We start from the raw sequence: 12,681 nt of genomic DNA, 5'->3' as shown, positions 1-12,681 counted from the left end.
ACAGTGAGATGAGGGATAATTTTACACGAAATGTCTGGTCTTTTGTGGCCTTAATTTTACAGAATGGAGTATCTGCACCTTACAGTTATCATCAGTAAATGTATATCCAACATTATATCAAATATTAGGGGGCATAGCTCGAAGGTTGGAAGTGTAATAGTTTAAAGGAAGTATAGGGCAGGTTTTTCTGCAGAGGAGGTGGGTGCCTGGAACATGCTGCCAGGAGTGGCAGTAGAGGCAGATACCATAGTGGCGTTTAACAGGCTTTTAGATATACTGGGAACGGAAGGATATGGAGCACATGCAGGCAGAGATTAATTAAGTCTTCGCATCATGTTTGACACAGACTTGGTGGGCCGTGGGGCCTGTACCTATGCTGTGCTGTTCTATGTACATTATATGCTATGAGTTAGATATTCCGTTGGAAGCTCCTGAACGCTCCTGTAAATCTCAAAGATGAGTCATGATCTCACCTAACTTGCCAATATCAAATTGCTCTGAATTAAAATATGCTGTGTATTGGCAGCAATTGGAAGCAACAGATGTATATATCATGTGCATCTACCCGATCTATTCCTCTCATGATTTTGTATACCTCTATAAGATCACCCCTCATTCTCCTACGCTCCATGGAATAGAGACCCAGCCTACTTAACCTCTCCCTATAGTTCACATCATCTAGTCCTGGCAACATCCTCGTAAATCCTTTCTGTATCCTTTCCAGCTTGCCAACATCATTCATGGAACATTTTGCCCAGAACTAAAAACAATGCTCAAAATGCAGCCTCACCAACGTCTTATACAACTGCAACACGACCTCCAAACTGCAACTGACTGATGAAGGCCAAAGTGCCAAGCCTTTTTGACCACCTTATCTACCTGCGACTCAACCTTCAAGGAATCATGCACTTGTACTCTTGCACACTTTGATCTCTCTGCTCTACAACACAACCCAGAGGCCTGCCCTTGTTCGACACCTCACACTTCTCTGTATTAAATTCCATCAACCATTCCTCCGCCCACCTGACCAATCGTTCCAGACCCTGCTGCAATTGTTCACAACCATCTTCACTATCTGCAAAAACACTAACTTTTATATCATTAGCAAACATGCTAATCTTGCCGTGTATGTTCTCATCCAAATCGTTAATGCAGATGACAAACAGTAACGGGCCCAGCACCGAACCCTGTGGCACACCACTAGTCACAGGCCTCTATTCTGAGAAGCAACCTTCCACTATCACCCTCTGCTTCCTTCCAGGGAGCCAATTTGCTATCCATTCAGCTATCTCTCCTTGGATCCCATGAGATATAACCTTCTGGAGTAGCCTACCATGCGGCAGCTTGTCGAAGTCCATGTGCAGTCCATGTGCACATTCAATCTTTTTGCTCATGTCTTCAAAAAAATCAATCAGATTTGTGAGATGACCTCTCATGTACAAAACCATGCCGACTATCCCTAATCAGCCTTGACAGTCTAAATGCCAGGATATCCCATTCCTCAGAATACTCTCCAGTAACGTACCAACTGCAGATGTTGAGCTCACTGGCCTATAGTTCCCAGCATTTTCCCTGCAGCCCTTCTTGAAGAGGCACACCATTTGCCACTCTCCAATCCTCAAGCACCTCTCCTGTATTTAAGGACAACACGTAAATTTCAACAAGGGCTCCCGCAATTTCCTCTCTAGTTTCACGCAATGTTCTCGGATATCTATTATATATTAAAACTGTGTGGCTGCCGCCTGCCGTCTGGCTGCCTTTCTGCCTTTTGATTCGTTGACGGCTGCTCCTTCCTATCAACTTCCAACACACTTCAAAACAAAGTTGCAAGACAGGAACACTCTGAACTTTTCACCTCAATGGGATAGCACAGCAAGTGCTTCAACAGGAGGGGGAGGGCCCATTGGTATTGCAATTGGAACTGCTGCAGCGGGCAGGGGAGGTGCAATTGGAATTTTTTTTAAATCCACTGCTGAGGGAGGCAGGGGAGTGCTGGAATCTTACATTTGGGAACGGGTTCAGTTCCGTTGGAGGAGACGGGTGCATGGTGGAACATTGGGTTGGGGGATCACACCATTGGGGGAGCAGACCCAACGGATCTGCACTTGGTCTAGTATCTGATAGATTTAACATATACATGTCTACCTTTAAATACGTCAGTACCTTCAGTACTTCCTCGACGATAACCCTGACTGCTCTCATGATACTTCCAGTGACTGCTCCAATTTCTTCTGTCCTACTGTCTTTCTCCTTGGTTAATACAGAGGAGAAATACTCATTGAGCACCTTGCCCATCTCCTGTGGCTCCACACAGAGATGACCGCTTTATTCCTGAGAGGTCCCACTCTCTCTCTAATTCCCACTTTCGTATTCATAAAATCTTTTGGGATTGTCTTTTATGCTGCCGGCCAGTGCTATCTCCTGGCCCTCTTTTGCCCTTCTGGTCTCCTTTTTTAGTTTGCTCCTTAGTTCCCAAAACTGCTACAGTGATTGATCCTCCAACTCCTCCAAGGCTCACAGCTTATGGCAAGATTTAAAGTTAACTTTACATATTGTTACAAAATCCCTCTGGAAATAGTCAGCAGACCAGGCAGCATCTGTGGAGAGAGAAAAAGAGTCAATGTCCCTTCAACAAAACCCAAGAATGTTCACATCACGCACTGCTGTGTTAGTTACCCTAACACACCTACATTTTTATGATCTCCTTGCCTTGCATCAAACTGCAAGGTCATTGTGGTTAACAGCCTGAATTAGGCACATTACCAACACGGAAAGATTGAACAAACTTGAATTGTATTCTCTGGAACGACAGAGATTGAGGGGAAACCTGATATATTCTATCTATCTACACATACATAAAACTCTGATCTTTTTATCTTCCGGTTTGGCGGTCATTCTATTTACGCAAAAATGGTTCGCGATAACGCTATGATTTTTCGCCAGTTCACTCACCGTTCTCCTGTGCTGCGATTGCACCAAGTTTCGTTCAGATTGGTTGAATGTCGTAAATGTTAGCGAGGTTTATAAATCTTAAAAACCGCGCGTGCGCAGATCGATCTCTTCACCTGACAGTCAGCGCCGCGCGGGTTAGTCTCTTCCCGTCACTCTCCGTGACGATCGGCCCCTTCCTGCGCCATCGCGTATTTATAAGGGTGGCCAGCGGAAGGTTTCCAACCGGACTTTCGGAGGGACCCAAAGCAACCCAGCCCCGCCCCAAGCAGCCCTGCCCCAAGTAGCCCAGCCCCAAGCAGCCCAGCCCCGCCCCAAACAGGTCACCCAATGGGTCCCACTTAGTCTAGTAAGTATATAAAATGATGAGAGGCATATATAATATAAGAGGCCGTAGCTTGAAAGCGCGAGTAGCCAGTTTAAAGGAGATTTAAGGAGTTTAAAGCAGATGTACGGGGTGAGGTTTTTTTTATACAGAGTATGGTGGAGCCTTCATAGCTGCCCGTGGTGGTGGTGGTGGTGGAGGCAGATATGATAATGGAGTTTACAGGTATTACAGGTACCTGTAAACCAGGTACAGGTACCGACAGTCAATCAGCCTCAGTTCCTTCCGACATGATAGTTTATGAGATTTCCTCCACCCAGCACAATCAATCTGAAGGAGGGACCGACCGAAAACGTCATCCCTATGCATGTTCTCCATAGATGCTGCCTGACCCACTGAGTCACTCCAGCACATTGATTACATGACATTTTGCCAGGAATGGCTATATGATCCAATGGTTTAGTTTAGTTTATTGTCACATGTACCGAGGTACAGTGAAATGTTTTTTGTTGCATGCTATCCAGTCAGTAGAAGACTAGTCAGCGGAAAGACTATGCATGGTAAAATCAAACTGTCCAAAGTGAACAGATAAAGGCAGGAGAATGGGGTTGAGAGTGAAAGATGCACCAACCATGATTGAATGGCGGAGTAGACTCAATGGGCCGAATGGTCTAATTCTGCTCCCATGACTCATAAATTTAAAAGGGTACAACATTTAGTGCAAGATAAAGTTGGAAGGGAGGTCAGGACTGCAATCTAGTTGGTGAGATGACGGTTCAATTGCATGATAACAGCTGGGAAGAAACTAGCTATTTTAAAACCTAGCCTTGTCGAAACCATGCTTTGGAGGCAATGTCATATTTACCTCAAAATGTTAAGCGACACTTTCGGTAAATCCTTTTCTTTGTTTCCAGATGAAATATCTCACATCTGATTTCCAAGTCATGATCACATGGTTCTGGAATAAATTGTATTTCTGTTGTTGAAGAGAAGAGGCCAGTGGTGGCAACCTGAGGTTGACTATTATGGACAGGCCCTACATAGCGTTGTTCTCCTTTGAACCACTTCACCTCAATTTTCTGAGGTACATAATCAGTCAACGAAACCGTGAAAGATGCCACTGTGCTTTCCTCTTGAGCTTTGCGGTTGATTTCAGACACATTGGGGGAATTACCTTAAAATAGAGTAGAATATGCACATATTGAGATGGTCTCACTTTCGACAGTGGATAGTTTAGTTCAGAAATACAGCAAGCTGGGCTCTTAGGCCTAGCTAATCCACGCTGGCCATCGCTAACATGTTCACACTAGTTCTATGTTATCCCATTTTCTCATCCACTCCCTGTACAGTAGGGGACAATTTACAGAGGCCAATTAACTTTTACTTTAGACTTTGGAGATACATAGTGGAAACAGGGCCTTCGGCCCACTGAGTAAGCCGACTAGCGATCAGCCCATTCACTAGCCCTAACCTACACACAAGGGGCACTTTACAATTTTACCAAAGCCAATTAACCTCCAAACCTGCAGGTCTTTGGGTTGTGGGAGGAAACCAGAGCACCCGGAGGAAGCCCACTCGGTCAAGGGGAGAACATGCAAACTCAGCATAGATAGCACCTGAGGTCAGGATCGAATCCGAGTCTCTGGTGTTGCAAGTCCACAACTCCACCTCTGCGCCACCCAAAGTTTTCTTTTAAAACCTTAGTACCCGACTGATCAATTCCATCCTTGTTAACAATTTTTTTAAGTTAAGGCTTCCCACCAGTTTCACTTACCTGGAAGTGGTAAATATAAGTGTTTGGTAATAACTTCAGATGTAACTTCATTTTTCACCTCAAAGACAAGTTTCTTGTTGTAATGTAAAGCTGTGGGTGTCAGGTCCAGACAGGAGCACAACTGATAAAATCCATCTTGTTCCTCCCTGGGGTCTGTATTCCTGACTCCTTTCAAAATAGGTTCATTGTCCATTAGCCAATTGGTGGAGATTCCATTCTGAGAAAAATTGGTCACGTTGCATTTAAGAACTAGAGGCTGGCCATAGAATGGAGTTTCTGGCTCAAGAATGATATCAGAAAGCATTGGAGTTCCTATTTGGAAAAATAAAGCAAAGTTTAGATATTGCCCAATTGTATTATAGTGCAGTTGCGGTAAACAAATCTGCCTTTTCCCAGAACAATTGCACTCAAACTGGCATTTATTTTAGTTTTGTTGTCACGTGTACCGAAGTATGTGTGCTCTCCAGTCAGTGGACAGGCTATACGTGATTGCATTAGAGCCATCCTCGGTGTAGATACAGGATACAGGGAGTAACTTGAATATAGTTTAGTGCAATATAAAGTACAGTAAAGTCTGATCAATTACAGTCTGATGGTAGAGGGTAGGTCAGGACCAAAGATCTTATAGCAGAGCAAGATGGCCTACTCCTGGGCAGATTCATGGGTGATTATAGGACTCATTTTAGCAACCAGCCTACGCCATCTTGTTCCGCCATCTTGCTTCCGGCCAAAGATCGGATCTTTGCTTCCACCTCCGCTCCCGTATCTTCGCAAGTCTCTGACTTGGTTGGGGAGAAGGGGTGCACGGCCCGGGGAGAGGGGGGTGTGCGGTCTGGGGCAGCGGGAAGAGGGGTGCGCGGCCCGGGGCAGCGGGGAGAGAGGAAGAGAGTAGTGCAAGTGGGGTAGTGGTGGCGCAGGAAGGTTAGGTAGGGCCAGGGGAGGGAGAGAGCAAAGATCTTATAGCGGAGCTCCGGTATAAGATCTTTGGGAGAGAGAGGTGGGGTAGGGGCCTGGGGTGCAGAAAGCATGGGGAGAGATGTGGGGTTGAGGGCTGAGGGCTGGTGGGTTAAGGGACTACGGCATAGGGGGGGAGACATTGTAGTGTGGGGGGAGGCAAGGGAGTGCTGGGGGGGGGGGATTAGGGCTTAGTGTGTGTGAAGTTGCGGGGAGGTTTACAATGTTTCTTATTTAATGTCCCTTGTCTAGTCTGAAATAAAGTTCATTATTGGATATAAAAATCAGAAGAACTATAATTCTGTGTGTTATATGAGTATATACATTTATATCACATTCATGTCTGTGTGTTTATAAACATTTAATTCTTTAACAAGAATGAACAGAAGTATGAACTAACAGAATTATGAATCTAACCCTATATCACACACACAAACTGTTCCCCCGCAACATTGATTACACTGCGAGTCGGGTCGGGTCAGGTAGGCTCCGGTTACTAAAATGGGCGGGGAAAAATGCCCAGGATCCCCTCCATAGCGTACTACACGTCAGCCCATTGCATTTCGCAGGAGTAGCCTATCTTGCTCCGCTATAGGATCTTTGGTCAGGACTGCTCACTAATTGTTGGTAGGATGGTTGTATGAACATTGACTTAACCATATAATCATTACAGCACGGAAACATAGAAACAAAGAAAATAGGTGCAGCAGTAGGCCATTCGGCCCTTCGAGCCTGCACCGCCATTCAATATGATCATGGCTGATCATCCAACTCAGTATCCTGTACTTGCCTTCTCTCCATACCTCCTGATCCCTTTAGCCACAAGGGCCACATCCCTCTTAAAAATAGCCAATGAACTGGCGTCAACTACATTCTGTGGCAGAGAATTCCAAAGATTCAACACTCATCTCGGTCCTAAAAGATTTCCCCCTTATCCTTAAACTGTGACCCCTTGTTCTGGACTTCCCCAACATCAGGAACAATCTTCCTGCATCTTGTTTTTGTAAGTTTCTATAAGATCCCCCCCAAATCTTCTAAATTCTAGCGAGTACAAGCCAAATCTATCCAGTCTTTCTTCATATGAAAGTCCTGACATCCCAGGAATCAGCCTGGTGAACCTTCTCTGTACTCCCTCTATGGCAAGAATGTCCTTCCTCAGATTAGGAGACCAAAACTGTACGCAATACTCCAGGTGTGATCTCAGTAAGACCCTGTACAACTGCAGTAGAACCTCCCTGCTCCTACACTCAAGTCCTTTTGCTATGAATGCTAACATACCATTCGCCTTCTTCACTGCCTGCTGCACCTGCATGCCTACTTTCAATGACTGGTGTACCATGACACCCAGGTCTCGTTGCATCTCCCCTTTTCCTAATCGGCCATCTCGGCCCTTCTAGTCCATGCCGAACACTTATTCTCCCCTAGTCCCATCTACCTGCACTCAGACCATAACCCTCCATTCCTTTCCCGTCCATATATCTATCAAATTTATTTTTAAATGATAAAAACGAACCTGCCTCCACCACTTCCACTGGAAGCTCCTTCCACACAGCTACCACTCTCTGAGTAAATAAGTTCCCCCTCATGTTACCCCTAAACTTCTGTCCCCTAATTCTCAAATCATGTCCTCTTGTTTGAATCTTCCCTACTCTCAACGGAAAAAAGCTTATCCACGTCAACTCTGTCTATCCCTCTCATCATTATAAGACCTCTATCAAGTCCGCCCTTAACCTTGTGCAATGCTGGGTAATAAGATGTCCCCTTCTCCTCACAGTGCCCCACACTGGTACACATCCATTTATCCTATTATCTCACCCCTCCCCTTCCACCTGTATCCCTCGCTTTGGCTTCACATTGCAACAGGATCAAAGGTACAGGTTCACCACTGATTTTCCAGCACCTGGTGGAACAACACCTTTAATCCAGACAAAATTAGGAGAGTGCACTTTTTATTTCCCCCCCCCCCCCCCCCCCCCCCCCCCCCTCCCAACCCACCCCTGGGAAGTCACCCCAAAAATGTGAAGCCTCGGCTTGGTGAAACAGCCGACCTCGACCTCATCATGACTTCCGCGGCCGACTGGCGAGACATTTTCCCCCTGTGGCCGGCAGATCTGTCCCCAAAGCCAACTTCCGAGGCAGGTGTCAGCGGCCTAGGTGGACCGTTCCGGTACCGCTAGACTCGTCTCAGAGGCTGTGACCTCTATTGGTCCAGCAAAACAGATAATCCAGCAAGGCTCTGGAACCAAGGGTGCGGGGAAATTAATGGTGGACCTGTAAGTTATTGTCACAAGTCTATAGCTAGGTACAGTCAAATTCTTCTTTTGCATACAATCTAATAGAATCTTACTACATATATACACTAACAAACCTAACTACAAGAGTGTCAGAATAGTAGATTACATTTGATTAGTTCTTGATTAATACGGTTGTCAGGGGTTATGGGGAGAAGGCAGGAGAATGAGATTAAGATGGAGAGAGAGATCAGTCATGATTGAATGGCGGAGTAGACTTGATGAGCCGAATGGCCTACACAAGAGTCGCCACATTTCCCAACTAGGTTTTTCTTCAAATATCAAAGTTCTTTGAAAAAACTTTCACTCCTCGTCTCTCTTTTTTTGACACTCTTTTGTCACCTTTTCATCCCTAGCCTTTGTCCACCGCATCTGATAATCAAACCCATCCCCTCACATGTATCCACCTAACACTTGCCAGGCTTCGTCACCTCCCCACCTTTTTTCTGGCTTTCTCCCCCCCCCCCCCCAACAATCAATCTGAAGAATGGTCTTCCACCCATGCTCTCCAGAGATGCTGCCTGACCCGATGAGTTACTTCAGCACTGTGTGGCTTTTTTTGTAAACCTGCATTTGCAGGCCGTTGTGTGTTCAAGAACTTCTATAACCTGATTAAATTTTATTGCAGTACAATGCTTAGAAGCCCAGGAGAACTCATCAGATAAAATTATTGCAGTAATAGCACAAAGTGCTGGAGCAACTCAGTGGGTCAGGCAGCATCTGTGGCCAACATGGACAAAAGATTTTTCAGGTTACATAGAACAGTACACCACAGAAACGGGACCTTCGGCCTATGACGTTTGTGCCGAACATGGTGCCGAGCTAAACTGATCTCATCGACCGATAATTGAACCCTATCCCTCCATTCCCTGCATATCCATGTGCCTATTTAAATGCAATTTAAACACCGCCACCGTATCTGCCTCCACCACTACCCGTAGCAGCTCATTCCAGACACCCACCACACTCTGTCTAAAAAAAAAACTTGCCCCACACATCTCCGTTAAAGTTACCACCTCTCGATTAATAGCTATGCCTTGCATTCTTTGTATTTCCACCCTGGGGAATAAGGTTCTGACTGTCGACATTATATATGTCTCCATAATATCATATACAGTTGGGACCTTTCTTCAGACAGGAAGAAGAAAAAGGCGGGGAAACCAAACTAGTCCAAGCCACAAAATAGATGATGAACGCATGACAAGATCATGAGAGGAATAGAGCAGGTAGACTCAGTCGCTTGCCAAGAGAAAGGGAATCAAGAACCAGGGGACATAGATTCAAGGTAAATGGGGGAAAGGTTTAATATGAATCTGAGGGGTAACTTTCTCACACAAAGAGTGGTGGGTGTATACAATTAGGTAGGTACTTGGATAGGACAGGTTTAGTGAGATATGGGCCAAACGTAAGCAGGTGGTACTAGTGTAGATGGGACATGTTGGTCGGTGTGGACAAGTTGAGCAACTGGGCCCGTTTCCAGGCTGTATGACTATGACATACCTCCAAGGTGTAAGGTGTGAAAGACCTTAGCGGGTCGATGAACAGTTTGAAAGTGAAGAGCCTCAACTTTGAAATTGATTTGATGGTCATCAGGTAAAATCTTATACTTCCACCGACTTTCACTGCAGAAGAAGCCAGTGTTTTTATCGATCTCTGGGTCAGTAAAAGTGATCTCATTATCATCAATCATCTTCTCATTTTTGAACCACATGAACTTAACATCCTTTGGATAGAAGCCACGTGCATGGCACGAGAATGTTGTCAAATCTCCTGGTTTGGGATTTTGTGGTTCAATTTTCATGTCGTCCAATAACGGTGGAGACGCTGCAAAAAAACAAAACAACATTAACTCTTGGATAGAATGTAATACAAAAGCAAATGCAGATGCTGGTTTATACCAAAGATAGACATAAAATAGACATGGAGTGAATGTGGAGAGGATGTTTCTACTAGTGGGAGATTCTCCGACCACAGGCCACAGCCTCAGAATAAAATGATGTTGTGACGGCTCCCAAGAGTCGGGTCATTTCCACTATCGAACTCCTCGGCACGGGCATGGATGAGTCCGGGGGCGGCCCTTAGCTACAGGGATAAAGGACATTTAGGTGCAATCTCTCTCTTGCAGACTTGTCTGGTCAGGAGAAGGACAGCAAATAAAATGCTTCCCGAAACACCGGGCTCCTCGCCTTCATTTCGGGATTATCATCACACTTCAATGTATCTTTTCAAAGGAGATGAGGAAGAATTTATTTAGTCAGAGTGTGTGAAATCTGTGGAATTCATTGCCACAAAAGGCTGTGGAAGCCAAGTCAATGGATATTTTTAAGGTGGGGGTTGACAGGGGTGATTAGTACGGGTGTCGGGGGTTATGGGGAGAAGGCAGGAGAAGGGGGTTGAGGGGGAAAGATAGGTCAACTATGAATCGATGATGAAGTAGACTTGATAGGCTGAATGGCCAAATTAAATGGCAGTAACATAGAAACATAGAAAATAGGTGCAGGAGTAGGCCATTCGGCCCTTCGAGCCTGCACCGCCATTCAATATGATCATGGCTGATCATCCAACTCAGTATCCCGTACCTGCCTTCTCTCCATACCCCCTGATCCCCTTAGCCACAAGGGCCACATCTGACCCCCTCTTAAATATAGCCAATGAACTGGCCTCAACTACCCTCTGTGGCAGAGAGTTCCAGAGATTCACCACTCTCTGTGTGAAAAAAGTTCTTCTCATCTCGGTTTTAAAGGATTTCCCCCTTATCCTTAAGCTGTGACCCCTTGTCCTGGACTTCCCCAACATCGGAAACAATCTTCCTGCATCTAGCCTGTCTAACCCCTTAAGAATTTTGTAAGTTTCTATAAGATCCCCTCTCAATCTCCTAAATTCTAGAGAGTATTCAGTAATAACTCAGCAGGTCAGGTAGCATCTCTGGAGAACATGGATAGATGACGTTTTGGATTGGGACTGAAGAACGGTCTGAAGATGGGTCCCGACCCAAAACATCACCCATCAATTTTCTCCAGAGGTGTTGCCCACTCCACTGAGTTCCTCCAGCACTTTGTGTTTGTCACTAATTCTTGCAATTTAAGATTGGAACTCAGACAATAGGTGCAGGAGTAGGCCATTCGGCCCTTCGAGCCAGCACCGCCATTTAATGTGATCATGGCTGATCATCCCCAATCACTACCTCGTTCCTGCCCTCCCCATATCCCCCGACTCCGATATTTTTAAGAGCCCTATCTAGCTCTCTTGAAAGTATCCCGAGAACCTATTCACCGTATCCAGAGAACTTATCCAAAGTATCCACCGAGGCAGAGAATTCCACAAACTCACAACTCTCTGTGAAAAAAAGTGTTTAATTGTCACTGTGGCCCCTGGTTCTGGACTCCCCCAACATCGGGAACATGTTTCCTGCCTCTAGTGTGTCCAAACCCTTAACAATCTTATATGTTTCAATAAGATATCCTCTCATCCTTCTAAACTCCAGAGTGTACAAGCCCAGCAGCTCCATTCTCTCAGCATATGACAGTCCTGCCATCCCGGGAATTAACCTTATAAACCCAAGCTGCACTCCCTCAATAGCAAGAATGTCCTTCCTCAAATTAGGGGACCAAAACTGCACACAATACTCCAGGTGTGGTTGCACTAGGGCCCTATACAACTGCAGAAGGACCTCTTTGCTCCTATACTCAAATCCTCTTGTTATAAAGGCCAACATGCAATTCGCTTTCTTCACTGCCTTCTGTACCTGCATGCTTACTTTCATTGACTGATGAACAAGGACCCCCAGATCCCGTTGTGCTTCCCCTTTTCCCAACTTGACGCCATTTAGATAGTAATCGGCCTTCCTGTTTTTGCTACCAAAGTGGATAACCTTACATTTATCCGCATTAAACTTCATCTGCCATGCATCTGCCCACTCCCCCAACCTGTCCAAGTCACCCTGCATTCTCATAGCATCCTACTCACAGTTCACACTGCCACCCAGCTTTGGGTCATCTGCAAATTTGCTAATGTTACTATGAATCCTTTCATCTAAATCATTGATGTAAATTGTAAATAACTGCAGTCCCAGCACTGAGCCTTGCGGTACCCCACTAGTCACAGCCTGCCATTCTGAAAGAGACCCGTTAATCCCTACTCTTTGTTTCCTCTCTGCCAACCAATTTTCTATCCATGTCAGCACTCTACCCCCAATACGATGTGCCCTAATTTTACCCACTAATCTCCCATGTGGGACCTTATCAAATGCTTTCTGAAAGTCCAGGTACACTACATCCACTGGCTCCTTGTCCATTTTCCAAGTTACATCCTCAAAAAATTCCAGAACATTAGTCAAGCCTTCATAAATCCATGCTGACTCAGACCGATTCTGTTACTGCTATCCAAAT

The 12,681-nt window shown here is 45.4% G+C and overlaps 1 protein-coding gene across 1 annotated transcript in view; it reads right to left on the bottom strand.

Annotated features, from left to right (window-relative positions):
• Positions 1–871: 871 nt before the first annotated feature.
• LOC129705982 (uncharacterized) overlaps positions 872–12,681 on the bottom strand; it is a 39,639-nt gene continuing 27,829 nt past the window's right edge. The window contains exons 9-12 of the mRNA XM_055649957.1: positions 9,794–10,117; positions 5,049–5,360; positions 4,140–4,448; positions 872–2,597 (exon numbers count right to left, since the gene is read on the bottom strand). Of these exons, the coding sequence (XP_055505932.1) occupies positions 4,141–4,448; positions 5,049–5,360; positions 9,794–10,117 (944 nt within the window). The 3' untranslated portion in view covers positions 872–2,597; position 4,140. The remainder of the gene's footprint in view (positions 2,598–4,139; positions 4,449–5,048; positions 5,361–9,793; positions 10,118–12,681) is intronic.

The sequence above is a fragment of the Leucoraja erinacea genome, chromosome 18 (assembly GCF_028641065.1).
Source record: "Leucoraja erinacea ecotype New England chromosome 18, Leri_hhj_1, whole genome shotgun sequence".
In the NCBI taxonomy this organism is placed as follows: Eukaryota; Metazoa; Chordata; class Chondrichthyes; order Rajiformes; family Rajidae; genus Leucoraja; species Leucoraja erinaceus.
Note: the sequence above shows the minus strand (reverse complement) of the source record. Positions and strands in the feature narration are given on the sequence as shown.